Source organism: Nannospalax galili, unplaced genomic scaffold (assembly GCF_000622305.1).
Source record: "Nannospalax galili isolate Female #2095 unplaced genomic scaffold, S.galili_v1.0 scaffold136, whole genome shotgun sequence".
Taxonomy (NCBI): domain Eukaryota; kingdom Metazoa; phylum Chordata; class Mammalia; order Rodentia; family Spalacidae; genus Nannospalax; species Nannospalax galili.
Genome location: NW_008340872.1, coordinates 7,650,995 through 7,678,781, shown reverse-complemented (window position 1 = coordinate 7,678,781; position 27,787 = coordinate 7,650,995). Strand labels below are relative to the sequence as shown.

Genomic DNA, 27,787 nt, shown 5'->3' with positions numbered 1-27,787 from the left:
CCTCTCCCCCCCCTTCCCTTCTCTTCTGGAAGACTGGAGAGATGGCTCAGTGGTTAAGAGCACTGGCTGCTTTTGCAGAGGACCTGGGTTTGATTCCCAGCACCCACATGGCAGCTAACAACCATCTGTAATCCCAGTTCCAGGGGCTCTGACACCCTCTTCTGACCTCTGTGGGCATTGCATGACATGGGTGCACTTACACACATGTGAGCAATACACTCTTACACATAAAATAAAAATAGTAAAATAAAATATTTCTCAAAACTTACCAAAGGTTCTGTGTGCCATGCTGAGCACTGTGCCCATTCTTTTCTGCCGTGTTCCTCTCCTTGTTTGTCGCTCAAGGGGTGACTAGCTATATTGGACAATTCTCAAAGAGCAGCTTTAGCTCCACAAGGAGCAATTCATAGTATCTATAACAGGCTTGGAACTACTTTGGCAAGTAAGTACTTTTGTTCATCAGTGATGGGGAGAGGTTTGCTGTTAGAGTGATAAATGCACAGGGAGACATTTCTTAGGCTGGCAATTTCCTCAACTCCTCTTTTCTCTTTCTATAATATAAAGCCTCCCATATAAATTAGAATCTAATCAGAATGTATGCTCCACTCAACTGGGACAGGTTTAATTGAGAAATCCGCTTAATCAGGACATCTCCCAGGGAACTGATTTAAGCCCCACGATAGGTAATCGCTATGATTGCGGCTTTAAAGGGGGTGATGATTCTCCTTAATTGAGCACTTTCAGGTAATTTAGTGCTAGGTGTGTATCACTGTGTATGTGCATGTGGCCTCTTTGATTTGACTTGTTTTCTTCTATAGTATGTACACAGCAGGGCCTGGCACCGGTCAGCATTCCCAAAGACAAAGGGGGCTCCTTGGCAAAGACCTGCGGTGCTCTCAGTAACATGGGGTTTGGATATTTCAGACCACTTCAGAGGAAACATTTGGACTGTCCAACATGGCTTGGAACTTGTGTCAGGAAATGTCTTCAGGCAGCAGAAGAGAACTTTTTCTGCTCTTTGATTCTTGGTTTTCTTTGATTCCTCAATGAACTTCTGCTGGGACCCAATATGGTGAATTACAAGCTGACCTAACTTCTGAGGGGGGGTGTAGCAGCATTCCAGGAGGGTCAGTTACAGGGCGATGGGTAAATGTAGCACTTTTTGAGTCATACATTTGGCTAAGAGTTGGAAATTCAAGTGAGGAAACAAGATGATTGGTCCTGTCAACACCATTTACATTTTATTGATTTTCTTCTAGCCTTTTAAAAGATTTTTGATTGATTTTTACAAATTGATTTATTTATTGTTATTTTACGTGTATGAGTGTTTTGCCTGCATGTAAGAGCATCACATACATGGAATGCCCAGGGGTGACAGAGGAGGGCATCAGATTCCCTGGAACTGGAGTTATGGATGGTTATTAGTCGTGATGTGAATGCTGGGAATTGAATGTAGAACCTCTGGAAAAGCAGCTAGTGCTCTTCACTGCTGAGCCATCTGTCCAGCCCCCCCTTTTTTTAATCCTTTTAGGAGGTGAGTGTAAAATTGATCACACCTCCTACTTCATATGGCACTGTACTAATAATGAAAACATGCTACCCTTCCAGTTTCTCCTTTATTTATTCAGTCCCAAGTTTATCTTCTCTTGTCCCACACCCACTATCATTATCTTCTTTTCCTATTTCTCAAGTTGTATCATGTTTATTGTGTGTCAATACAATAACTAAATGAATATTGTATTGTTAATACTGATTATCAACAACATGGGGATATAATAACCTAGGCTTGTAATGTGAAGGATTGTCATCTAGATTAGTTCATTGAGATGGGAAGGCCCTCCATGAATGTGGGCAGCACCCATTCATGGACTCTGCAGACTTCCTAGACTGAATAAAAGGGAGAAAATGAGCTGAGCACCAGCATGCTACTCTCTGCTTCCTGACTGAAGATGCAATGTGACCATCTTCTGCTGCCATGACTTCTAGCCATGATGGACTGCACCCTGGATCTGTGAGCCCAAACAGACCCTTCCTTAAGTAGCTTTTGTTGGGTATTTGGTCACAGCAATAAGAAAAAAATAATTAATGCAATGTGTAGCTTTGTAGTGCACAGCCTCTTTGTGTATACCTGCCTATGTGTTTTAAGGCATTTTAAAAGGAAATTTGGGTATTTGAGGCTTTCTCAGTCTCAGTTTTCTACTGTAGTTCTAATTCAGTGCTTAGAAGAACAATCCCTTTTGATAAACAGTTAAATGGCTTTTGATGTAAAACAGAACAATAAACCTGGTTGGGTGTTTTGTAGAGCTCACAACTCATCTTTCTACTTTAAAGAAACACAGTGCCTGAACTGTCTCAGACAAACTGGAACTCCTACAACCTTTCAAAAGCCAGTGTTGCTATTCATGGATAATTAGTGTTCAAAAGCTGTCACTCTTCTCCAGAGTGTCCTCCTGGAGTACAACTTACCTTTTTCAGGTTGTAGCACATGCCCCTTTCAGTGGAGGAATAAACCACCTTTCTAGTCCATCATTCTTCTAAATATGAAGCTCGGTGCTCTTCGGCTGATCCCAGGAGCCCACCCTTCCTCCCTTCTGGCCTCCTCTTCTCCTTTCCTTTGTCCTTCCTCTTCTTGTCATTTGTCACTCTTTCCTTTTGATTTATTACTCCTAAGTTTTTGAATAAGTGAATCTTGTGGGTAGTCATGCTGACATGCAAACATGTTAGATAATTTTAGGGTCTGATTTAGATTAGTGTCTTTTATTTTATGGATGACTTTTCAAATTTCCAAGGCAAGTATGCAGTCATCCAGCAAGAACAAATCTCTGTAGACACAGAATTTTACTTCAAAGATCTGATGTGCTTTGTGAGATTCTGGGAACTTACAGAGATTTGGTGTCTAATTGGGGGAGAAAAATAAAATTTAGAAAATACAGAGGATGGGAAAGAGGGGAAATCTGTGTTCTGTCCAGGATAGTTTCAGAACAGAAGAGGTATGCAAAGTTCTATATTTGGAGGAAAATTTAATAGCCTTGGTAGGATTCTTTGGGACATTTAACAGGTGTAAATCCTAAACTGTGGGACTTCATCGTTCAGAGTAGTGCAGGAGAGGCTGACTTAAACATGAGAGGAAATGCCCATACAAGTTACCACCATGAGGCAAATAACGTTGCAAGGAGACAAATAAAGAGAGGGGAATGAGTCAAGGAAAGTTTCATATAATCATCGGCATTTGACTTTGGATCTATCTATTACTCATTTTGAGTCAGAGTTTTGCTATGTAGCCTCCGACTTGGAATCCTCCTGCCTCAGCTTTACAGTGATGGGTGCATGCCATCACACATGGTGATCTTGGGCCTTTACATCAAATCCAGGTCTGATCAGATCTATTTTAAATGCTGATTTTTTTTCCAATACTTGGTCAATGTTTACTGAGAGAAGTGTATGCACATAAACATGGAGAGAGAGAGAGAGAGAGAGAGAGAGAGAGAGAGAGAGAGAGAGAGAGAGAGAGAGAGAGCGCAAAACCTTCCACATAAATAAGAAAGCATGTGCACGAGATAGATACAGTTGCAGATGTTAGTTGGTTCTGGTTTGATGAAATTAACCTGGTTCATGGCCTCTAATAGCGTTATTTTAGGAGGAAGTCAGAAAGAAATCATCCAGGAAATCTGTGTGATGAGATCATTAAACATCTCAGCAAAAGATACCCTTGCAATTAATTTCATTTGCACCATGCATGTTTATGAACTGCTATATTTGTTGGGATGTTGTGAAAAGGTCAAAACTAATTATATATTTTTATGATGAGCTGAAAATTCTAGCTGTCATTTGTTATTTTGGTTCCCTCGAGACAATATAGACTCTGTTCCAGCTCTGCTTTGGAATTTTGAGTGTGATTTTCTTAAGCTTTAATGAAAATGTTTCTTTCATCACTTTAATTTAGTTTATTATGCCTAATGTCACCAAATGACTTTTAAATCTTGGTATGACTTTATTAAAAATGGTCTCATTTTAATTTGTTGCTCTAGGTACAGAATTCATCATAAAGATAAGGAAAAGCAGCCTTCTTCAGAGATGTTCTAGAAGTTATAACAGAACTACAAGTGCAGAAAATGTGTTAACATTTCATATTTCTGACACTTGTTACTTGAAGATCTTTATCTTGTGTGTGTTTTCTTTTCCTGAAGTTGCTGTAGGTATCTAGCCTCCTGCCGAGGAATTAACTTCCATGTATTTGTTGATGGCAGATGGAGATGCAAATCTAAGGGAAGCTTAACAGCGTTCACAATTATGGCCTATAAAAATCAAGTGTCTCAGTAAAACCACCTCCTGGAAATTTGATTTATTTGATTTTGACATTCTGAAGAAGGACTCCATGTGACATACACTGATGAGGTTGTTCATTCATTGTCCTGTGTTTGTTTATTACTCACTAAATGAAAGTGTCTGAACAGCTAATGGAGTGACTGAAATGTGAAAGAAATAATGTTCACCTCTGTTCTCTGCTGCTGTGAGGAAACGCCGATGAAAACCAACTTGAGGAGGAAAGGGTTTATTTCACCTTAAGGTTACAGTTCATCATGGATGAGAGCCAGGCCAGAAACTCAGGGAAGGGACCTAGAGGGAGGAATTGGAGTTGAGACCACTGAGGAATGCTGCTTAGTGGCTTGCTCCTCTGGCCTGTACTCAGCCTGCTTTCTTTATTAAAAATATTTTATTTATTATTTTACATGTATAAATGTTTTGCCTGCATGTATGTATGTGCACCATGTGCATGCAATGCCCTCGCGGACAGAAGAGGATGTCGAATTCCATAGAACTGGAGTCACGGATGGTTGTTAGCCACCATGTTGGTGCTGGGAATTGTACCCTGGTCCTCTGAAAGAGCAGCTAGTGTTCTTAACCACTGAGCAATCTCTCCAGCTCCTCAGCCTTCTTTCTTATCCAACACAGGACCACATGCCCAGTGGTCCATCAACCACCACAGTGGACTGGGCCCTCTCACATCAGTCAATAATATATATAAAAAAATGCCTCAAAGACATGTCTGTAGTCCAATTCACAGATGAATTTCCCAAGCTGAGGTTCTGGTTTCTTAGTTGTGCCATGTTGACAACTAAAGGTGTCCAGCACATCTGCCTATGAGTTTCTACTCAGTGTGTGTGAATGTATGTGTATGTGTGTGTGGCATTATAGTCTTGATTTGTCCAGTGAGGTGATCATAAACATGGTGGGGCCTGAGTTGCTCACAGGAACATCATGTCATCAATGTGCTTTAAGTATGACTTGAATGGCTTGCCTTAGGAATGTGAAGTGTTCGAAGAGTAATTCAAAAGCAATAATAGAAGTAGTTTGCAGTCCTACTTAATGGAAAGTACATTTTATTAAATATTAAGGGCTACAGATGACCTTTTGCTGTTTAAATAATATCTTGGCAATGCATGAGTCTGCTTGAATATTGCTTCCGGGAAACATCAATAGTTACCTCTCTATTCTATTAAGAGATTGTAGGAGATGACTAATTATGCAGTGAATAACTCTTTAAAAATTAAATATAAATTTACAGTTAAGTAAAAAGTTAAGACTGTTAACAATTGAAGGCCTAGGATTAAACTCTGAAAGACTGAATCTATGTACATGGTTGAGAAGAATCAACAGGCAATCTGAGCTTGCAAACTACTTAACCTCTTTTCTTGTATTAATGATTTCTTTTTCTGTAACAGAGATGATAGACCGAAGTCCTAGCCCTGTGTGTTAAGAATGAGCATATTTGGTGGGTATCCTAGTTTGTTTCTTCATTGCTGTGACAAAACACTCTGACCAATACCAACTTGGGGGGGGAGGGTTTATTTAGCTTGCATCTCCCAGGTCACAGTATCATCAGGGAGCCCAAGGTAGGACCTCAGGGCAGGAACCTGGAGACAGGAGCTGGAGCACAGGCCATGGAGGATCGCTGCTTACTGGCTTGCTCCCCTGGCCCCTGCTCATCTTGCTTTCTTATGCAACATAGACCCATCTGCCCAGGGATGGCACCACCCACAGTGGGCTGGGCCCTAACAATCAATAAGGTGTCCCATGGACATGGCCACAGGCCAGTCCAATGAAGGCAATTCCCCAATTGAGGCTCCCTCAACCCAGTGTGTCAAGTTGACACTAAAGCTATCCAGGACAGGGGGTGATACTCAGTCTATAAGAGATAGGCAGGGGCAGGATATAGTTGTGGTGATGGAGGGGGCTCTGTTGTGACATTTGCCATTTCATACTCGAATGACATTAGGCAAGCTCACGTGTCTGAGCCTATTTGTAATTCTATACCGTTGACCTTAAAATTGAGCAATGTTGGGAAAGACACACAAAGCACCCAGATTTGATGCACAGTCATTAAATGAATGTTATAATTACAGTTAACATTATTGATGACGTGACCCTGCTAAGTTGCTGAGAGCAGAAGCTTCTAAGGCAATGAGATTGTGTGTGTGTGTGTGTGTGTGTGTGTGTGTGTGTGATTTTCTGCTCATGTCTAAATGAAATGTCAAGGTTACTCTGATGTTGGTTCTTGAAAATCCTGGGTCATCCAGGATTGTGGAGGATTTCTTGTTTATCATTGGTACCTTAGGATGAACCTCATATGTTATCAACAGTAGATGTTTGAACTTCATTATTTTAACTCTGTGGCTGTCACAAAGAGGAAGCTGGAGAATGAATATGAAAAATATCTTATCCTTTATTGTCTAGGGACAGTTGTGATGGAAAGTATATCCTTAACTATAGCACTTTATGGTTTCCAGCACAGCGCAGAATTATTTTGGACATATCTGGTCATTTGACCAATGAAGAAAAGCTCAGGAATTTGTGTGTGTGTATGTGTGTGTGTGTGTGTGTGTGTGTGTGTGTGTGTGTGAGAGAGAGAGAGAGAGAGAGAGAGAGAGAGAGAGATGATTGCAGACAATCCAACATAGCAGATAATATCCACTATAAATCATTTTGCAAGCCTCCATTAGTTGAGTGGGCTCTCAAGAAATAAATACATTTCTCTATTGGACATTATGAAGTCAAACCTTAAAAGTAAGGCTCTTTGGTGCACCTGTGACATGACAGGATGGTGCTCACCTGAAATGTCAGCCCACACATTTCTGGGTTTCTATATGTTTGCCTGTCAGGATGGTTTAGTGTTGGCCATTTCCTGCTCAAGGCTTATGGGACTGAGTTACTGCTTGTAAGTGTAGGATATGTGACCTCCTTCTGGTGGATTTACTGTTTCTATTTTGTTCTTCTTTCCTTCACAGTGACAGTTTTTGAACTATAACAAGAATGACTTTCTGTTTTTATACAGGAATAAACCTGAGGATTAAATCTGTTTTTGAAGTCTGAGTCTCTATTAATTACCTCTCCATCCCCCCAGGCAGCACCCTCTACAGCCACTTCAGTACCTTGGTGGAAGAACATGTTTGCTCTAGCCCTTTTTTTTGGACATCTTGGACCATTTATTGTCTGCCTTCTCATTGCCCTAGGCTTGAGGCATCAGCTATTAATGTATTTGAATGAGTAGCTTGTAACTTGAATGTCTTTTAGCCAGTACTCCAGGTATCTCATCCTGTTGAGGAGAATCTGATGTAGCACGTACTTTAAGATTACTTGATGTGCTTTTAAAGAATCATCCTGCCTGTGCTCCCAGATAGACCTTTCCCTGAACAGACACTGATATTCCTTTCATTATTCATCTTTTGACGCAATCTTAGAAGTTTCTTGATAAAGATAACTTTTCGATTCATTAAAGAATTAATTTGAAGAAGTAGTCAAAAACCCTGAGTCCCATGTGTATCTTCAAAATGGTGGTGGTTTGAATGTGTCCCCCATTGGCTCAAGTATTTGGGCACTGGGTCCCAGTTGGTGGTGCTGTTTGGGTAGGAACTCCTAGGAGGTATGGTCATGCTGGCAGAAACATATCCCTGGGTTTGGGCTTTGAGAGTATATGGTCTCATTTCACTTCCAGTCTATCTGCTTCCTGTGCCTGCTTGAAGATGTGAGAGCTCAGCTTTCTGCTCCAGCTCCCTCCTGCCATGCCTCCTCACCATGGTGGACTCTTCTCCCTCTGGCGTTGTAAGCCACATAAACTCTTCCTCCTGTAAGTTGTCTTGCCCATGGTGTTTTTCCACAACAACAGAAAACTAAATAACACAAATCCATGGAGGGAAGACAAGCCTCTTTTCCTTTTTTCCTATAATAAGGTCCAAATTTGAGACTTGCAAAAAAAATCTTAACTCGTGATCACTCGTATGGTGACCTTCCTGTCTCTTCCCTAATATCTCACCTGAATAATCCTTTCCTTTTAGCCTCAAGAAGTTGCTAAAGGAAGAAATGTTAGATCTAGTTTTTAATTAACTTTGCCATTGATTTGTACATAACTCTGTATGAGTCAGTGCTCTTTAATGAATGGGATGAAAAATCTCACAGATTAATGGCTCTTGTTAGGGTTTTTTTTTTTCTTCCTGGACCAGGTTCCAGATTCGCTGTAATGTCTTCCTTCCTTTCTGTTCCTTATCTATTCCATCCTTCACTGTAAAACACTCAGGCACACCCAGAAGGGCTCGTGCCTAGGCACCATCATGCACTCCATTGACTAATTGATATATTTAAAAAAGTCATCTTCTGAAATTTTACCTATTTCAATATATTTTTAACAAAATTGTTCATAGCAAAAGTTATTTGCCTTAAATGAAAATTCAGCTGCGGAACAGAGAGGAAAGGGGCTACTGGGCCTTAGAACAGCTCTAGACTATACTGGCATTCAATGTGTTTTATGTATTAGAGGCTGACATACTTCTTTCGTTACAAGCTACTGTAATAGGGTTGTGAAAAGAGACACATTTTCAAAAAATGAGAAAAAATTGAAATAAAGAAAAGTACTGAAAAATACAAAATAGAATGCTTTCAGTATAATTTAAGTGATGTGAATAAGCTATATTTTCTCTTCCCAAATATCATCATTATAGACCATCTTTAGCTAGTTGCAGTTATAGCTCTATCTGCAGTTTTTAATGTCAGCATCCTACAATGTTATTTTTGGTCTTTTCTACTTGTTGTCAATAGAATTCTGATCAGTTAAAATTCTAAATGTTGGTTACAGTTAGACAAAATAGCTGTTCAATATCTTTGGGGGTCTTTGGGGGGCAGGGTTTCGTGTAGTTCCAGATGGCCTGAACTATGTAGCAAAGCTTGCCTTGAACTCTAGATCCTTCTACCACCACATCCAAGGGGTTGAGATTATAGATGTGTGCTAGCATGTTAGACTTAGTGTTTTGTATTTGTTTTCATGCGGAAATGTTTTTGTACTTAAATTTTGAAGGGACTAGTTAAAAGTTTTTTGGACTTACAAATAGTCATGTGGAAATCAATAATCAATTGCATTTAATTAAATGAAATCTTAATTCTCATTTCTTGGGGAATTTTTTGTTTTTTCTTATTCTTTTGAGAATGGTTAATGGGGCTCCAATTCCCAGGTAAACAACATTCCAAATCATACAGTTGTCCCTGTTCCTACGCTTCCTTCATGACCTCTTGTTGAATCTCTAGCTGCGTGAATTGTGTCTCTAAGTGACCCCATCATCCTGTAGGTTCTCTGAACAGCTCTGGCCCAGATTTGATGTTCTTCTGTGTCATGGGAAGTGCTTTCTAATGTGACCTGTCTCTCTTCTTTCTATTCTTTATCCTTCAGCTTTCTTCTCAGCCAACTGGTGGGCTCATTCTACCCTCTGACATTTTACATTTTAGCTAGACCAAGCTCTTTTTTTCCTTCTAACACTACAACTCTATTTCTTATTTCAGTGCATTTGAACATGGTACTTCCTCAATCTGGGACACCGATGGTCTCCATCTTATGCTCCATATCCCCTGGTGATATCTGTGTCATCCCACAGATCTGAACCTTGGACTTCCCCTGCAGTGTCTCAGACCTAGGTAAGTATCTCTACAGGCTCTTTCAGCTTCTGATGGAGCAATAGACTTTTACTCTGTTTCATAGACGCTATCCCCAGAACCCTGCCTGATGCCCTGGAATGTGGTGGACACTTAGTTTTTGAATGTACTTCCTTGTTTAGTATTCTGTTATAATATACTCACTAATGTTAGGGTACCACTTAAACCATATATAAAATTAGATTTTTAGAACACAAAGATGAGTGGCTTCACTTTGTATAGTGAGCAGATACTCTGTATAAAGTGAAAGCAATTATTTTTTTAATGTAGCCCTAAGAGACTGTGTGCCTTAACAGGTTCTTTACAATAGTAAATTCAACAGCGAATGACAGTTAACACCCAACACACTGGGAAAGCCTATGAGTAATGTGGAACAAACTGAGCTCATACTTGATATGGAAAAAACATTGTTTTATTATTATTTAGAAAGCACACACAGCAATTTATTGGGGCAAAAGAGAAAATGCAAAATAAGTGTGCATACAAATTCATCAGAAAAGAATTGGTGTCACTTCCTGGATCATCTCTGTCACTGTGAGCTTTGAAAATTGTGCATCTGTTAATACCTCTATCCATAATTGGAGGTACAGACATAGATATATGGAAATACAGCTCACGCTCATCAGACACGCTTCCTCCAAAGATATATAGTGGGCATATCCTCTGCCTTCCTGGAAAGTTCCTACACTTATATTCCTGGATCATGCCACAGTCTCTTTTCTCTGAGTCCGTCTCTGATGACAAGTAAGGACACTTGTGAAAGAAGATTTCCCTTTAGTTCTTGGCTTTTTCTTTAGTTTTTTCTGGTTCTTGAGTGATATTCCCAGCTCTTCCATGATGGCATTGAGAGAGAGGCACTAGAGAGCATGAGATAGCAGAGTTTCAGTATAGTGGGACCCACGGCACCTGAGTTCATCTGTCTCACTTGTCTGTCGTTTTATGGATACATGATACCGGTTTTGGGACAGCTTTGTCATTAACGGCCAACTCCCATCACCTCCACCTCCACCCACTGGCCACCCATCTTTTGTACTTAGGAAAACTGAGGCAGTAAATTAGCTCAACAAACTATACTTTTATTCACAAACACAGTAGTATAAAATTTCTCAGTCTGAACAAAACAGAGCAAAACAAAACAAAACTCAAAGCTCTCAAAATAGACAACTTACCTTTGCCGAGACACCAAAACAGAGTTAAATTAAGGCATTTCCCCCACCGAGATGATCCAAACATTGATAGGCTTATCAAGGTATACGGACACTTCAGTAATGCTATAGAAAATGAACAAACCTTCTCTACACCAAGGCTTTGTTTTTTGCTCCCATGAAACCTTACTTTGTTCCTAAAATAAAATCTAAGTCTTGATGACTTTCCTTTCTGATAAAAAAAAAGAAAAAAAACAATTTTAAATTGTATATTTTCTCCAAAAAGCAGAGATTCTGGCAGCAGTAATGATGCAGCTGGGTTGAAATGGAAAATAATGGCATTGAACTGCATAGCAAAAATGATGGCATCACACAAAAGAAGATGGAATTATGGCTGAGAAATGCTATACATATGCAGAATATATATAGATACATATCTCCATTACAATTACGCTAGGTCTTTTTACATGCATAGTATATAAACAGCCAAAAAAAAACCATAATTTGCTGTCAATTCTTGTATCTAAGATAAGCTCTTTGAACAAATTTCTGTCTACAGGGATCTGTCTAGTTTACTTTTTTGATGACGTTACTCTGAAAATGTTCCCTAGCGAGATCAGGTTACCCAGAAGGACAAAGATGGCAGGATTCCACTTATATGAAGTATCTAAAATAGTCAAACTCACAAAAACACAAAATAGAACAGTCATGGTCAGGGGCTGGTGAGAGGGAAAGGGGGCAGCTTCTCTTCACTGGGTGTAAAGTTTCAGTTATGCAAAATGAGTAAGTTCCAAAGCTCTGCTGTGTAACCTTTTGCTGATGGTTAACAATGCTGTATTATACATTTAAACTTTGCTAAGTGTATAGTACTCAGGTTCTATGTTACTGTACTAAAAAGAAAAATCCTCTAAAACTTTGAAAACTTTGAGAAGCATTACAGAAGTACAAGCAGTCCTCCGTGTGACTACCTCACAACACTGGCAGGGGCGCGTGACAGTTTGCCACCAGGTTTTTTTCTTGCCTCACAGGAAGAAACTCATGTCCCAGGTTTGGGAAGTTTTGAATATCAACATGCAACTTGAATTTTTGAAAATCTGGTCTAGAAAGGACTTGATGGAGATAGAGAAGCAGTAGTTTTATTTTTGAGGTCATTCTATGCAAAGAATACATCTGGTGGTGAATGCCATTAATCTTATCACTCAGGAGGCAGAGGCAAGTAGATTTCTGTGAGATTGAGGCCAGCCTGGTCTGCATAGTAAAGTCCAGGTCTTCTGGGGTATGGGAGACCCTGTCTAAGAAAAACAAAAAAGGGTTAAGGGGCTAGAGAGATGGTTCAGAGGTTAAGAGCATTGGTTGCTCTGCAGAAGACCCGGGTTCCATTCCCAGTACCCACATGGTGGCTAACAACCATCTTTAACTCCAGTGCCAGGGGATTTGACACCCTCTTCTGACCTCTGCGGGCATTGCATGACATGGGTGCACTTACATGCAGGCAATATACTCATATGTGTAGAATAAAAATAATAAACAAAATATATAAAAAGGAAAACATTTGCATGTGCTTTCTGTGAATTAGACTTCAAAAAGACTGACATAAGTGTTCCTCAAATGAAGCGTAATGAATTTTAACATTATGCTATATCAAACTTAGGTGTTGCTATGACTATAGTATTATGATAGATTGTGTTGTGTTCAGGTTCTGATCAGAAATTTCAATACAAGGTTTTATTATTTATTTATTTATTTATTTATTTATTTATTTATTTATTTATTTATTTCTGTTGGCACTGAGCATTTCCGGTTCTAGGAAGATCATCCAAAGGGAGAAAAAAGGAAGGAAACGAAGGTATTCCAAGGTCTTCATACACATTATCACATATGAACCTTACAGTAGCCTAATAACGAAGTTGTTAGGTTTATTACATAAATGGGGACAAGTTGCTCTTGGAGATATTAAGTAAAAACAAAAATAAAATACTGCTTAACTCTATTGATTTCACCGGAAAGTCTCTGCATTTTGATTCTCAATTCTTTTTTAATCACTACGGAGAGTTTTATGAACTTTTCCCCATGAAAACATGCTACAAAATTTCAGTGTTGATTTTATTTTAACTGCTATTCATTTAAATTTAGACATTCATGCCATTTTCAGTTGAAACAGTAAAAATGGACTTGTGAGTGCGGCTTCTGTGTGGGACACATGGGGTAAGTTTTGATTGAATGCCCCCTTCCCTATATTAAGTAGAGAGGTGCTTATAGATAATTTTTATCCTGACATATGGTTCAAGTAAGTTTATTTATTTTTTTTAAATTCTCCCCTAAATTTTCAACAGCCTTAAAATACAGCAATCTTATTATTTTTTCTGTCAATCTCAAGTGTTTATTTCTTGCATCTAATATGGAAATGAATAAATGTACTTTTATAGATGATCTGGCTTCTCTATCTTTGGTCACAAACTGACTTCTTTTTGACACTTACTTTGTCTCCAACTGTCAAAAAGAAAATGGCAAGGTATTGGGACTGACCTTTCTGCTTCCAAGTTTTTTGCTGTAGTCATAAGGAAAGATGACCTTTAAAGTCCCTTTCATCCTGAGCTCAAGTAAACGATAGGCCCTCATAGCCATAGGAAATGAACCAGTGAAGGTCATGGTTCAGCCCAGAGTGGCATCTAAGGTGGCATGTGTGGGGCTGGTTTTCATTAGTTTTCTTGCCTTTCATAATCTCAAAATCTACACAGCAGTAAGTTTCTAGAGCTTTAATTTGTAGGTTTTAGTTTTTAGGAACTTCCTCATATTTGCGGTACCATAGAAGCATTATTTTTTAACATGATGGTCTGAATTTCTAGACTCTTAATGGGAAATATTAAACAGTCAGCTTTCTCTAGCAGCAGCTTGATTGGAGGCACAGCATCCTAGCTGCTTTGTAGACTGGTGATGCCACCATACCCCTAGGTCCTAGGCCTGCTGTGGTCACAGTGCTTACATTTTAGGGCATCTGTACGGCCATGAATTACAGTTTGGAGTTAACTGCTAGCATCAGAGTGCTGGAGTGGAAGCTTCAGCTATGCTGTTTAGTAGCTTGGTTATACTGGGCAAGTATTTTCTTCCTCTTTGACTCAATTTCCTTATCTATAAAATGGCACCATAGAGGAATCTTTTTCCAAGAGGTATAAGAATTCAGTGAAGGGTGTGTGTGTGTGTGTGTGTGTGTGTGTGTGTGTGTATGTGTGTGTGAGAGAGAGAGAGAGGAGAGAGAGAAAGAGAGACTTCTCTTTTAGAGGAAAGGAAAGTGAGCAACAAATTAGTCTAGCTGAGACCCAAATGTACACTTCATCTAGAACTGCAGTTTTCCTGGTGTTGAAGGGAGAATGGTTTGCTTGGGGATTCTGGGGTTTGCAGGCTTAGGGTGTATCTCTCACAAGCCCCTTTCCTGGGCTTCCCTTGTCTTCTAATTTCCTTTTACTATCCCTTTTGGTGAATTTCTTTTTATAGTCGCTGACTTCATGGTCCCTCCTTGATGAACCCCACATATTTGATTTCATGGTGCTACTGTGAGACTCAATATAAATTATATCATCCCTCTATCCCTTTATCCTCTTCTTGCAAATGTTGTCCTGCAAGGGGCAGGAGGGAGCTACTAAAAAGCTCATTTTATTTTCCTCCTCAGACATACTGCCTCAGGAAAACAATGGTTCAAAGGAAGAGACTTTCTTATCTAAAATAAAGGGAAAAGCTCTGTATTAGAATATGATAAGAGTTTACAGTATTCTAAGCCTAGGTTTTCTGGAATGGGCTTCACAGTGATCACCAATTTAACATCAGATTGTGACTGTCCCTGTGACTTGTAAATTTAGCATTTACAAAATCAGGTTTTCTTCATTCATTTGCACATTCAGGTGAATGGTTAGGAAAATTACTTTGATGATTATACTTTTAAAGTTTTTTTCCAATAAATTATAATTTTAGGAGCTGTAGCCTACCCAGTACTATAAGAGAACTCTCACATTGGTCTAGTCTTCTCCATTAACTTAAACACGCTCTAAGTGCTCTGTGACACTGACATTGTTTAATTAATTTTCACATTAAACATGAAGAAAAAGGATGTAATATCTTCATTTTATAAATGTAAGATAATTCACTTTATATGTAGGTCTACTATAACTTAAAAGAAAACTGCTTTTAAGTCTTTCAGAAAGACCATTTTCAGTGAAATATGCAATATAAAAGCAATATATTTCTGAGAAATAATAGGATTATTGTTAGTAGTATTTATTCTTATGGAGTTCTCAAATTACTGCCTTGCTCTATGGAGTCAAAGATTCAATGGATTTCTTTTTTAAGCAAGAAAGACTAACCATTCACATCCTTAACATTGTTTTTATCTTGAAATCTGCTGGTCAGCAAATCTAGACTGTCAATATGGTCTGGGCTTAGAGTCAGAAAACTTTTTAAGGGTACATTCACATACATACATAATTAAGAACTAAACTTTAGAAAGGAGCTGGGATGGAAAAATCCTAATTGATTGTATGCTACCATGAGGCTTTACTTCGATCACCATTTACACAATGGTTTCACTTTGTCACAGGATCAATAGTGATCTGACAGCAGAATTCAAACTCGGAGGACTCTCCTTAGTACAGAAAGGCATTTGCAGGGAGAGTCTTGGAGTAGTTATGCACGTCCTTGTGTAAGGGTTCATTTTGGCACCATTTGCTTTGGCTTTATTTGTTTTGTGAATTCCTTCAGAAACCATGGGCTGCCTTTCATGCACCTGTCTTGTATTAGAGAGTCTGGATGCTGGTCCCAATATTAGCTTCCAGAATAGTGGTCATATCGACTCATGCCTGGGAACTAGTGAGGGAGGTGCTTCTTGTCTCCTGGGTCTGTAGTGAAAATTTTGTAGCAGAGGAAACATTTTTCCATCATAATAAATACATTGTGGAATAGTATACCCAATCCACATGGATTTTTATTTTTGAAGGAATATTTAAAGAAATTTTGCATGTGGGTTGCCTGCCCAGGGATATGAAACCCATACTTTACATAGGTAGGATAAGTTCAATCTGCTTGATCATTAGGGATAATTCCCTGGGAGCCTTTGAGAAATGGACTTAACATTAAGGCAATGTAACATTTTGATATGAATTCATGTATTCCCTCACAGTTCTGCTGAATCCCTACTGTTTTCCCACTTTTAAAGTTGTAGTAAGAGCTTTTATATGCATTGCCTGAGGGCAGGGATTATATCCATACACACATATCTAAATTTGTATATGTACAAACAGAAAAGATAAATTTGTTGCTTTGAGCTCTTGAATAGACTTTGTGAAATTATAATCCACACTTCAGTCTTTGAATCCACTAATTACAATAAGTAGGTGTTTGAAAGAAGGAAGGAACAAATGCTTTTAATTGTAAAAGTTTGACATTAGATATTCAGTATAGGGCCCTGAACACACAGCATGTAGGCTTGAGGATGGTTTATTAAGGTACAGTCATTCTGTTCTCTTCTCAAGGAGAAAAGTTCAGTCAGGAAACGTGAGAAACAGGTCCTTTAAGCCAGACGGTAGAGCACCCCGTACCGTCCACTTCCGGTCAGCAAGAGTCAAACTCCCATGGCTTCTGAAGGGCACCTGAGAGCAAATGGAACTTTCCCTTGCACGAGAAAGGACCCAAAAGCTGTTGATGAGTACAGAGAGAAGGGTGTAAAATGACCCACCTCTGCTTTGTAATTACATTTTCTGCATTGGCCTGAGGTTCACGTGCAACTTGCATATCCAGAGGTCAGCAGCCCTCGGTGCATCGAAGTGGCATGAATGTAGCCCCGCACTCCAGTTTAAGCTGTCCATAATATCTTTCCTGTTTCTGGATCCCCTGTCAGAGGCCAGTGTAGCTGGTTCCCTGGCCTTGGCCTCATTCTGGCTTCTAGCATGGAAGACGTGAGATGATTTTACAGCATTGCCTGACCCTCATCTCAGAAAGAGGTTGAGATAGGGACATAAAAATAAAATTTCAGATTTTTTTTTTGGGTGCTTCTTTTCCTCTAGGGAATGGCCTTGCTATTGATCTGGAAATAGGGTTTTAATTGTTTACAATGTATATTCATGGTGCCTAAGACTCTTATGTACCAACTTAATACTCACTGTAGTGGATTTATATTTTTTTCAGTTACAAACCATAATTTGCAAAATGGATTTCATTTTTTAAAAAATAACAGGGCTCAGATTAATGGTGCCTCACTTACTATTGACTTGTCTCAACTCAAGAAAATGCACTTTTGGATGGAAATATTTTCTTTTGGTTGGTGACTCAGTTCAGGTCCCTTCCATCTCTTCTTTCCGAAGGCCACTTGGAATTTGGAGAGGTGTCTGGAGGGCTTGGGAGCTGCTGTTCCATGGCTGCTGTCTGTTTCTCTGGCTTTGATGGATATAACATTTAGTGGGTCGTGGACACTGGTCCAACTCTGCTATGTCAGCAGACATACCTGTGTTCCCAATGGTCTGCCGTTCAGGCCTTTGCATTCTGTGTCTTTTTCATCCAACCTCAGGTCTCCCAGCCTGATGGTTTTCTCAGCCCTTCCAGAAGCTTTTCGGAAGAGGGAAAGGCCATGAATATTTATATTGTTTTCGTAGCATGCTCTGGGTTTGAGAGAGACTAGGAGGCTCTCCATGGGCTTACTGCCTATAAAGAATTGGATATAGAATTTCTCTGCAAGTCTTAACTGGGCTATATCCTGTGAAGTCAATGAAAGCATTTTCTGTTCACCACTCTCTTTGATATCTTTAGAGGTTTCCATATTTTCTGCCCCTGACCTGAGTTGGAACCGGATTCAGGACTGGTTGTTAGAAATTCAGGTCCCATCTGAGCTTCTGTAGCCTCCCCACAGCGTTCTCTTTCCCTCCCAGTGGTGAAACATTGGGCAAGGGGAGCAAAATGAGGTGGAAAACATCGTTGTCTATACTCTTCCAACCTCTGGGTTTTGTGCTCTTGCTAATTATAAACTGTGTGAATTAGAACAACTGATTTATTCAGTGAAACATCTGGATCTTGCAGTTGCAAATCATGGCTTCCAAGATTTTTGCCTGTTGTTCAAATATGCAGTTAGTTGACTTGCAGCTCAGTTGCTGAAAGTTTGACTCATCTCTAGCTTGATGCTTGAAAGAAGTCAAGGAGGGCAAGATAATGGAATGGCGGAAAGCAAATGTTTGATGCCTTTTCTTGTGCCCTTCTGGTATTCTTACGTTTTATTTTTAGAAATGAATTGTAATAATTTTAGAATTCTTAAGTTCTATTTTTAGTGTGTACCAGAATCCTGTTTATCTCCCTTTTCCTGAGTTGTATTTAATCAATTCTACAAATTCCTTGAGCTTTCTATACCCATGCCTCAGTGTTGTTGTTCCTGTTATTCTCTTATTGCTTCTGTATTTGTTGTGTGTCTGAGTGTGTGTGTTTCTTGTCTGTAGGTTTGTCAAAGGTGAGAAGGATTTTCTTTCTACAGTAAATATTGTCGGTAACAATTTGCTGATGATTGATTATGTGGGTACCCCTCAAGGCTGTGTTGGCTGATTCCATTATTTTCTCTCTGCACAGGAGGCTTTCTGTCTTTAAGTAAGGACAAGGCAAAGTAGTTTTGCTTATCTCAATAAATAGTCAATGTGTTCAACAGAGACACACAGCAAGTAAAAATATACAAACAAGAGGACTTTTATTTCACACTGCCTTTGTTATTCTATGTCCTTTCTATTTTCGGACTGGATTTAAACATCCTTGTGGTAGGATGGTAACTTCAAATGTGGTCTTTCTGCAGACAAGGAAACTGAGGTTGAAGGAAGAAAATTAAGTTGCCTGACGACACATGGCCATTTAGCAGCAATGTGGAGAACTGAACTGTTCGTTTTTAATTCCCAAGACAATTGTTTATTGGGTCACACAAGGGTTTTAGACTTGAGTTTTTAAGATGGCGTCAGTTTGTACAGTGAGAATATATTTCTGAAGGGATGCTAAGTGTCTCCTTGGTTCTCTGATAAATTCTTGGGTTATTAGGCAATGGAAATCTTTGCATAATTAGAAAAATAATGTTAGGCTTCTGTGTATCATTTGCTAGATAAGTTGAACAGACTGCAGATGAAATGGAGCAGAAGACTCAGAAGCATCCGGAAAGGTATTAGGCTTGGGTAGACATCTATGAACAGTAGTTTCTTAGTTCTATGGTTAATAAAAACTAAGGGATCAGGGAAGCCTTATGTTTGGAAGCTGGATATTTGAAATACTATAAATTTGAACATGTCACTCAACTGAAAAATTGGGAAGAAAGACAATTCTGGTCAAGTTCATTAAACTTTCTTAATTGTTCTGGGAAGTATAGCAGCTTCATTCCATTGTTGAGGTCATAGTTATGACCTTTGTTTCTAACTCCATGTATTTTGTGATGAGGATACCCATTGTTAGGTACTTTGGACCATTAGCTATACTGGGACTGACATCAACCAAGTTCAAGTTCTACATCTGTGCAACTGCAGTCTTGACTTTCTAGCCCAAGAATATTCTAGTGTTTGTAAACAAAAATTCTTTGAAATGTTAAGAATTTTATTTTCCATATTACCAATCTCAATGTAGAGAATTTTTAAAGCAAAAATCATTTTGATATATTTGCACATCTAGAAATACAATTTCATAACTGTGAAATGTACAATGAGGTGGTTTCTAATGGCAAGTTAAAACCGTAGCATCAAGTGGAAATTCTTCATTATCTCTAAGAGCTAATTAATAATGACATTTGGAACAGTTAGCTGTGCATAAATCAGTACAGAAAGAACGCTTCCTTCTCCTTTTAAAGGTTGTTCAGGTTTACTAGTAAACAGATCCTGTTGTATAAAGACCATGTGCTTGGAAATTAATTGGGATTCATTATGATATTGCTTTATGGCTCACAAATAATATGATATGATGCTTGTCAAATATAGTAAATGTATTGGAAATGGCTTTCCTTTGATAGAGTTATAACTACATCAATTCAACTGATTTCCTTATTTCTCAGGTAGTTTCAGTTTTGCAGAAAAACTTTAAAATTCAATTTATAATTTTGGTGTAAAATAGCAAAGTAAAACATAAATTTTTATTTTTTTCTTCATTGGATTAAATTATAGACTTTTGAAGAAACAAATTAACATAATGCTATTCATTGTTGTTGATGTATTTGTTAGATCTTTTAATACTTCTTGCCTCCCTACCTGCCTTTAAACATTATTTTTCAAAATATAACCCACAAACTGATTATCATTTTATAAGAACTCATGATTACCAGCTAATTTGAGAAAAACTTCTATATTCAAGCCAGCATTTATAAAAACTCATGTTTATAAATTGTTTTGAAGTACAGGGATTACTTAGGATTGTTGGGAAAAAAAAAAAATTCATGTAGGAAAACCTTACCAAAAAAATTTTTCTCTGTCAGTATAGTACAAGTCTCATGTATATGGCCTGATTGGGAAAATTTGCTACATCCATGTTAACTTTAATGTAAATGAATGCATACAACTAATTTAAGCATCCCCTTTCTGGCTTGGTTAAACCTGCAGATTCCTGGGCTATGTCCATGGTAGGAAATGTGTATAGATAGAAAGGGAGCAGAAATCACTTCCCCAGGTGATTGTGACTCACACTAAATAAACTCTCTAATGATGTAAATACACTTTTATGGTTTTTCTAAATTTCATTTGCAATGCAATAGTCCCTGTTGGGGTCATTGTGGCATTAACAGTCATTTCCATGATAACAGGTTGTCTGAAGTTGGGGCACAAGAATAAAGAGAGAGGTGTAAAGAATCTATCTAGGCCCAGAAAAATCAACAAACTACTTACTTGATAACTTTGAGTAAGGCTAGCTCTATATTTTACCAGTAAATGTGAAGATTATCAATCAAATAATATGAAATTTCTGTCTTAAAGGTAAGCAGTTTCTTCTTAGATTATTTTTGTAAAGGGTCCATTAAACATTTGATACTAAATACGTATTTTATATATATTGCTTAAAATCAGCATTTCTACTTTTTGCATCAGTAAATTAATAAGCAGCAATGATTTATTGAGTTCCAATTACGTATATAAATGTGTGTGCTTGGATGATTATAGTATTGATTCTCAACCCTTCTTGACCATTAGAATCGGCCAAGCATCTCAAAAAACTACTATTGCTCTGCCTTGACTTCAGACTAATTTAAGTAGAAGGTGCAGAACATGGACTATAGATACTCATGGATTACCGATTTGGTTCTTCTCTTGGGTATAGTGAATTTGGCATTGATTCTTAATGCTTGTGCAGGGGAAAAAGTAGTCTTAGGGTCACAGTTTGAATCTCTATATTCTTAAGCTTTTTTTCTAAATCTGGGTCTGTTTTAAGATGTTTGAAGTATTTTTCTTATTGCTCATGTGACCATGTATTTAATTTCTCTACAGGAGTCAATATTTGTTAACCAGTATTTATTAATAAGACTTTTATAAGTGTTTTCATTTTCTGTGCCATAATTCTATTTCACTTAATTTTTATGGTAAACATAGAAAGTCAGTGACATCATTCTCTCTAATAAGGAAAATAAGCACAGAGAAGTTGACATTTTATTTCATATGTTGAATAATTTCTGCTGTTGAGTGGTTTATGTTCCATGAACAGTGTAAGGTGCTCTGCACGTTGTCACAGGTGAGCTCCCATTACCATCCGTACCTCTGTTTCCTAGAGAGTCATCTGGGTAACACTCATCTTGCCACGTGCTTTATGACAAGGGTACTGCAATCTAACAGCTTGAGAGATGCTGAATAGGTTTCCATTATGTTGAAAATTCTCCATCCATGACAACACATTAAACACACTGAAATATCATGAAGTGAAGGAATGTTGTGTGTGATGCTCTCTGGGCTATTTAACCATAAAAACCTTATTGGGAAACAGTTGCCAGTGGCACCCATTTTGAAATATACTCTGTTAAAGCAACCTTGTGTTCTAGAAATGATGTACAAGTGCTATATGTTAGAAACTAAGACTAGGAAATAACTCATAACTCACCTATAGTGATACTATATGTGGCATTTGACTAATTTATAAAATTCTCTTTTAATTTTAATGTCATGACTTAAGGCTATAGATTCTAATATCTATTTTTCCTATTTTTCTTTTAGTAAAGCTGAATTAAAATTTTTGAAAGGATCAACTGAATGTATGTACAAATATTTTAAAAACTAAAATACTTAATAAATATCAGAATTAGGTAGTGTACAGTCAAAACAAGTACCTGGATATTTTATTATTTATTTATTTATTTATTATTTATTTACTGATTTTTGAGTCAGGGTCTCCTGTAGCCAAGTCTGGCCTTTAGTTCATGATGTAGCTGAGGGTGACCTTGAATTTCTGAATCTTCTGCCTCTACCTCTGAGTCCTGGGATTACAGGCATGGGACACCATATTTGTTTTAATGCAGTGTTTAGGATTAAACCCAGGGCTTAGTGCATGATATGCATGATAGATAAGCACTCTACCAAAAACTAAGCAACATTTCCAGTCCTCAAAATACCATTTTTTGAAGGGAATTATTTCTTTATTCATCTTTGAATCAATCGTTAAAGGTTGGGTAAGCTTTATTAGTTATCACCAGTATTGGTTTTCTACATATCATTGATCACTCATGAGTTATTGCAGTGATCTTGGTTTATTTGGCAGGTTTTAAAAATAAACAAGTAGTTTGTGGATTCTGTATGGCGAAGCAATAACACATGAAATTAAGAGCAGTGTGGCATTTATTCCCATATCTGATTCTATTGATGATGAAAATGCTAATTTTGACCTGTGGCAAACAAATGTTGTTTCTATGTTAATAATAGTAAATAAATAGTATGATGTTTTAGATTTTTTTTTCTTAAGAGTTCATTTGTTTAAAGAACAAGGCTGAGAAATAAGCAGTGCAAGAGTCAACTTTTCTGATCATGCTTTACCGAGGAAATATAAAGTTGATTAGAAAGAGTTGTGATTAAAAGCCGTATTCCATTTAAAGCTAAGCAAGGAGAAGGCATGCAATAGGACTGCACAGATGGAAAACCTCCACTTCTGAGGAATGTGTTCTAGGGGATCACTTGATGTGTCAAGAGGTAATCCCCTGCAAGAAAGAATGTCCAAATGATCCCATATTGAGGGGAGAGGAAAAGCAACGTCAATTCCCCTACTTTCTGCAAAGGGGAAATGAGCTTAGCAGGACCAGCAGACATTCTCTGTCCAGCAAATTAAGCATGCCACTGGTTTAGTGTGGGAATTATTTATAGCACTTTGAATGCAGGTGGAAAATAAATCTATAGAGATCTGTAACTAATGCACATTGAATTCTTTCCTATAATTGTTTTCTCCCCCTTGTCCTTCTTTCTGTAACACTTGGAATGAATTAACAGGGAAAGGAGGGTGAACGTGGCAAGGCTCAGAAAAGACAGTTCTAAGAAAAACTACTCTATCCTAAGTGAGGGGGAAGGAAATGTACTAACGTCTTGTGGGAAGATGTTCATCAATGCAGAGCAAGTGTGGGTGAGTGGCGCATGGAAGATGCTATGAATTAGTTCGGAGTTTAGAACTCTGCTTGGCTTTTCAAAGAAATAAGTTGTGGCTTGAAAACAAATCGGTTCCTTAGTGCCTCTACACCTACAGACGCTTACTGCTGTTTGAGAACCTGGTTTTTCTGAGTCTCTGCCCAGGAATCATCCTGTGTCATGCATCTCTGAGTGATGTTCAGCTTAGGGAATGCCCTTCTGTATTGACACCAGAGGCTTGAGTTCAACCACAGTTTTTTCAGTGATGGTCTGAATTTTGAAGAGCCAAGAAACCTTGGAGCCTTTGTGTAAATAACACATTTTAAATCCTGGGACCAATTTGAATTAAAAATTAACATTGTTATAGAGTTGTGATTCCTTTTTTAGAAACATGTAGCTTTAGAAGGCTTGAAAAATGTGGATCTAAAGAACATATGGGGCACAGAAAGGGAAAGGGGGGAAAATCCACAACGATGAAAAGAAGTCCACAGAATTAGCAATCTTTATGCTTTGCCCTATTGTACATCTGACTTTCATTTTTCATGAGGAAAAAGTCACATTTTTAATGCATGAATAGAGAACAAATACGAAAATTTTGGACAGAATAGCTTCTTGTAATACATAAATCCAGGAGTCTATATTCCCTCAATACAACCCTGTTTCAATATACAGCAACATCTGTTTCCAGTGCCTTGAATTGCATGTCTAGAGTAGTGTATGTGCAGTTTGCTAATGAAAATGGAAAGGAAGCTATGGCTGCTTAGTAGACACAGGCACAAACAACACTGATGAGAAGAAGCAATCCTACTGGGCACACCTCAAAAAACAATTAGACAGTACGAACTGAGGACTGTGTCCGAATCCCTTTCTCCTCTCGTAATAATTTGCCACATTCTATATCTGTAGACAAAGTAGTTCCAGAAGTGGAGTTGGTTGGGTGAGTTTGTTTACACTGAAGTCCATAAAAGAAACAAAAAGCCTTGCATGCAAAAGAAATGGGAAAATATAGAAAGTGAATAAATAAAAAGCAAGAATGGATGTTAAAATGAAAAATTAAATCAAATGAAGCCAGCAGTTATGAACAGCACATTAAAGCACAATATATACAAGCTTTTATTTTCCAAATTAGTGGCATAAAACAAGACTCCTCAAGAACAAATTGAAAGTTAAAACAACACAGCTCAGTCCGCTCTTTCTATTAATTAGAGACTGTTTTCTATAATGAGGTCTAGGAAAGGGGTGTGAAATATTTTCACAATCACCTTTTGATTCTGGTGAAGGTTTTCATAATGAAACCAGACTGTAATAAGTTTGGGGTGCTTAAGATACAGCTTTCCCTTAACGGAAGTGGGTCTAGGATGAGATTATTAATCAAAACCAGCAACACAATTTACAGGACCCTGTATAAATTAAAAATGTGAAGCCCTTTGTTAAAAATTATTAAGAATTTCAAGAGCATAAGTTAGAGCATTAAACTGGCTCTTTTGCTAATAGTGAATAGCTTTGAGAGTCTAACAGTATCTTTAAATTAAATGAGTGGGCAAATAGACTAGAATTTCCAGGAGCTCTGTATTTTATTTATAATAGTAAGAAATTGTCTTAAATGGCAATCAACTGTGTTTCTTTCCCTCAGAAACATCTAAGTCGCTGGTGTGAACTCCTTTAAAGATAAAGTAGGCAAAAATGGTTTCTCTACTGAAATTATTCTGTAATTCTAAACGCAATTTTGAAAAATAAAGCCTCAAGTATACTTTATTGTCATTTTTGTGTTGTTTATCATATTCCTAGAAAAATTGTATGAATTGTCCCATGACATACCATACCTTGATAGAAGTAATTGCTCAATTTTAAAATGCTGTCTTTCTATTTTTATAGAAATCATTCTGCATGGGCGTATGTGCTCAAAATGCATACAGAAGGGCTGGGAAGAGTTCTCACAAATATCTTCTCTAACTTTGGATTTATCTTTCTCCCTTGTTCTTTCCATAGTTTCTATCTTAAGAGCAAATAACTCTTCAAAAAATTAACCGACTTTGGAATTTCTGTACTGTCATTCCAAATAGTGCTAATTGGATTTAGTGCACAGGCTCTTCCTTCCTCTCATTAATAAATGATGGAGCTGCAATGCCAGCAGCACCTGGCAGGGATTCAATAGCCCTTTGCTCTAACTTAGAAATGGCTCTTCTGGGCATCTAATTCAATAGACTGCTACAAAAAAGGGAAAACGTCCTTAAAGTTCTCCAACTTTAGACAGAAAATTCAAAGTAACAAACTGTACATTCTTAGAAATAGATGACTCACCTGTTCAATATCATTGTTCTTCCGTGATTTGTATATAAATTCTCCAATGGCTACAAATACAGAAAGGACCAGTCCAGCAGCCAGAACAATGAAGATGCCCCCGATGTTCTCCACTCCCAGAGCACTAGCTTCCTTACTGTCTTCTTCAGGACAGCCGTTTCCCCGCCACCATTTCTCTTTCATCATGTGCAGCTTTCCTTCTTCTTGTAGTTGAAGAATAGCAATGGTAATTTTATCCCGGTAAGGAGAGCCTGAAAGCGGGGTCATGTGGATACTGGTCACCAAAGAGAGGAAGAAGAGGTCAAGGCGTTTCACTACCTTAGTGGTAAGTACCTCAGAGGTGCTGTGAAACCCCGAGGCACAAATCTGTTACCGAAGGACAGGAAAGTCCAATTCTCTATTTTGAGGAGTCTAATTAGCTGACATGTTGACATTTACTGTGACTCAGGGTGTTTTCTTCCAAATAAGGAAAAGTTAAATAGAAATTCTGTGACATTTCGGCTTCTGGTGAGGTCTTCACCAGTCATTTCATGTGTTGAGGAATTTGTTGTTTAGAGTCTGCTTTTTCTGGTCTTGTGGCCATCTGCTATTATGAACGAGGCCATTTCCACTTCTTCATAGGAGAATACCTAGATATTTCCCTGTCTCCCTTAGAGTTGAATATAATCACATGCTTATTTCTGGTCAAAGGGAGCTAAAGCGATAGATGGCATTTCTGGCCTTTGTCCTAGACCTTCCCAATATGCTCTGCTCTCGCTCTTTCCCCAAATACACAGCAAGAGGGAAACATTTCCAAGTCACGAGCAATGGTGAAGCTACAACGTAAAAGGCACTCTGGGATTACTGCATGAGGGAGAGCCTCTGGCAGTCCATACCGGACTGTGAAAATCAAAGATGAAACGTTTACTGTGTGAAACACTGAAAAATTTCAGGTGTTGGCTACAGCTGTTTAGCCATACTGACTAATGTACCAATTAAGAAAAAGTAGATTTTTGAATAATTCAGAGGACCTAACAAATTCAGTTGCAAGAACTTGTTGGTAATATTTATGGTGTGCCTTCTAGTAATGCCATTGGACTTTTAATTATGTAGTGGTTAGAAAGTGGTAACATCTGTCTGTGGACATAATGTCTTTATTCTGAATTCTTACATTAATCAATCGCAACAAGATTCTTCTACTCAAGATTCCTCTCCCTGGATGGTAATAATGTTGGTTAGCATTTCTTATACTCAGTAGAAAACTAGCGCACCCTAGCTCTCGGCCTGAAAAAAATTAAACTCATTCTTAGTGGAAGCAAACTCAAAAATCAGGCATCTTAAAGACAGGGGAAAACCTTAGAAATAATAAAATCCTGACCATTTACTATACTGAAAGTATGATTGAAACTAATCCACCTTGGCAGGGCCAGGAATCAAACTCAGTTCCCCTCACCTCTCTGTTATTTCCATGAAAATGCTCCCAGCCACCCTCCTTTCCTCACATATAACTTATGTCCCGTGCCATAGCTTAAGTAAGCTGAGGTTCAGTGTTGATGGCATTTGCCTTTTCTTTCCTCCAAAAACTTAAAAAAAAATGTCAGCCCTCAAAATCAAAAGAACGAAGCTCCTAAGAGGGAGATGGAGACTTGTCAATTAACTGTATGATTTTGTGTGAGAAAACAGGCTTTGAAAATGGAATTAAGATACAGACTGTTTGCTTAAATGTTCCCACAAAAATGGGTAGAGACAAAATTAGAAGCATAAATATCCCCAGAGCACATGAGCAATTGAGAGACCCTGGAGTATTTTCCTTCAAGGTAC

The 27,787-nt window shown here is 38.2% G+C and overlaps 1 protein-coding gene across 5 annotated transcripts in view; it reads right to left on the bottom strand.

Moving 5' to 3' along the window:
* Positions 1 to 10,382: 10,382 nt before the first annotated feature.
* Grik1 (glutamate ionotropic receptor kainate type subunit 1) overlaps positions 10,383 to 27,787 on the bottom strand; it is a 429,122-nt gene continuing 411,717 nt past the window's right edge. For 2 of the 5 annotated variants that reach the window (XM_008836016.2, XM_008836017.1), the window contains 3 exons: positions 25,988 to 26,238; positions 11,266 to 11,352; positions 10,383 to 10,832 (listed from right to left, as the gene is read on the bottom strand). In XM_008836016.2, the coding sequence (XP_008834238.1) occupies positions 10,677 to 10,832; positions 11,266 to 11,352; positions 25,988 to 26,238 (494 nt within the window). In that variant the 3' untranslated portion in view covers positions 10,383 to 10,676. Of the gene's footprint in view, positions 10,833 to 11,265; positions 11,353 to 25,987; positions 26,262 to 27,787 lie in introns of those variants that run through there. The other 3 variants (XM_008836018.3, XM_008836019.2, XM_008836020.1) reach the window with 2 other exon arrangements.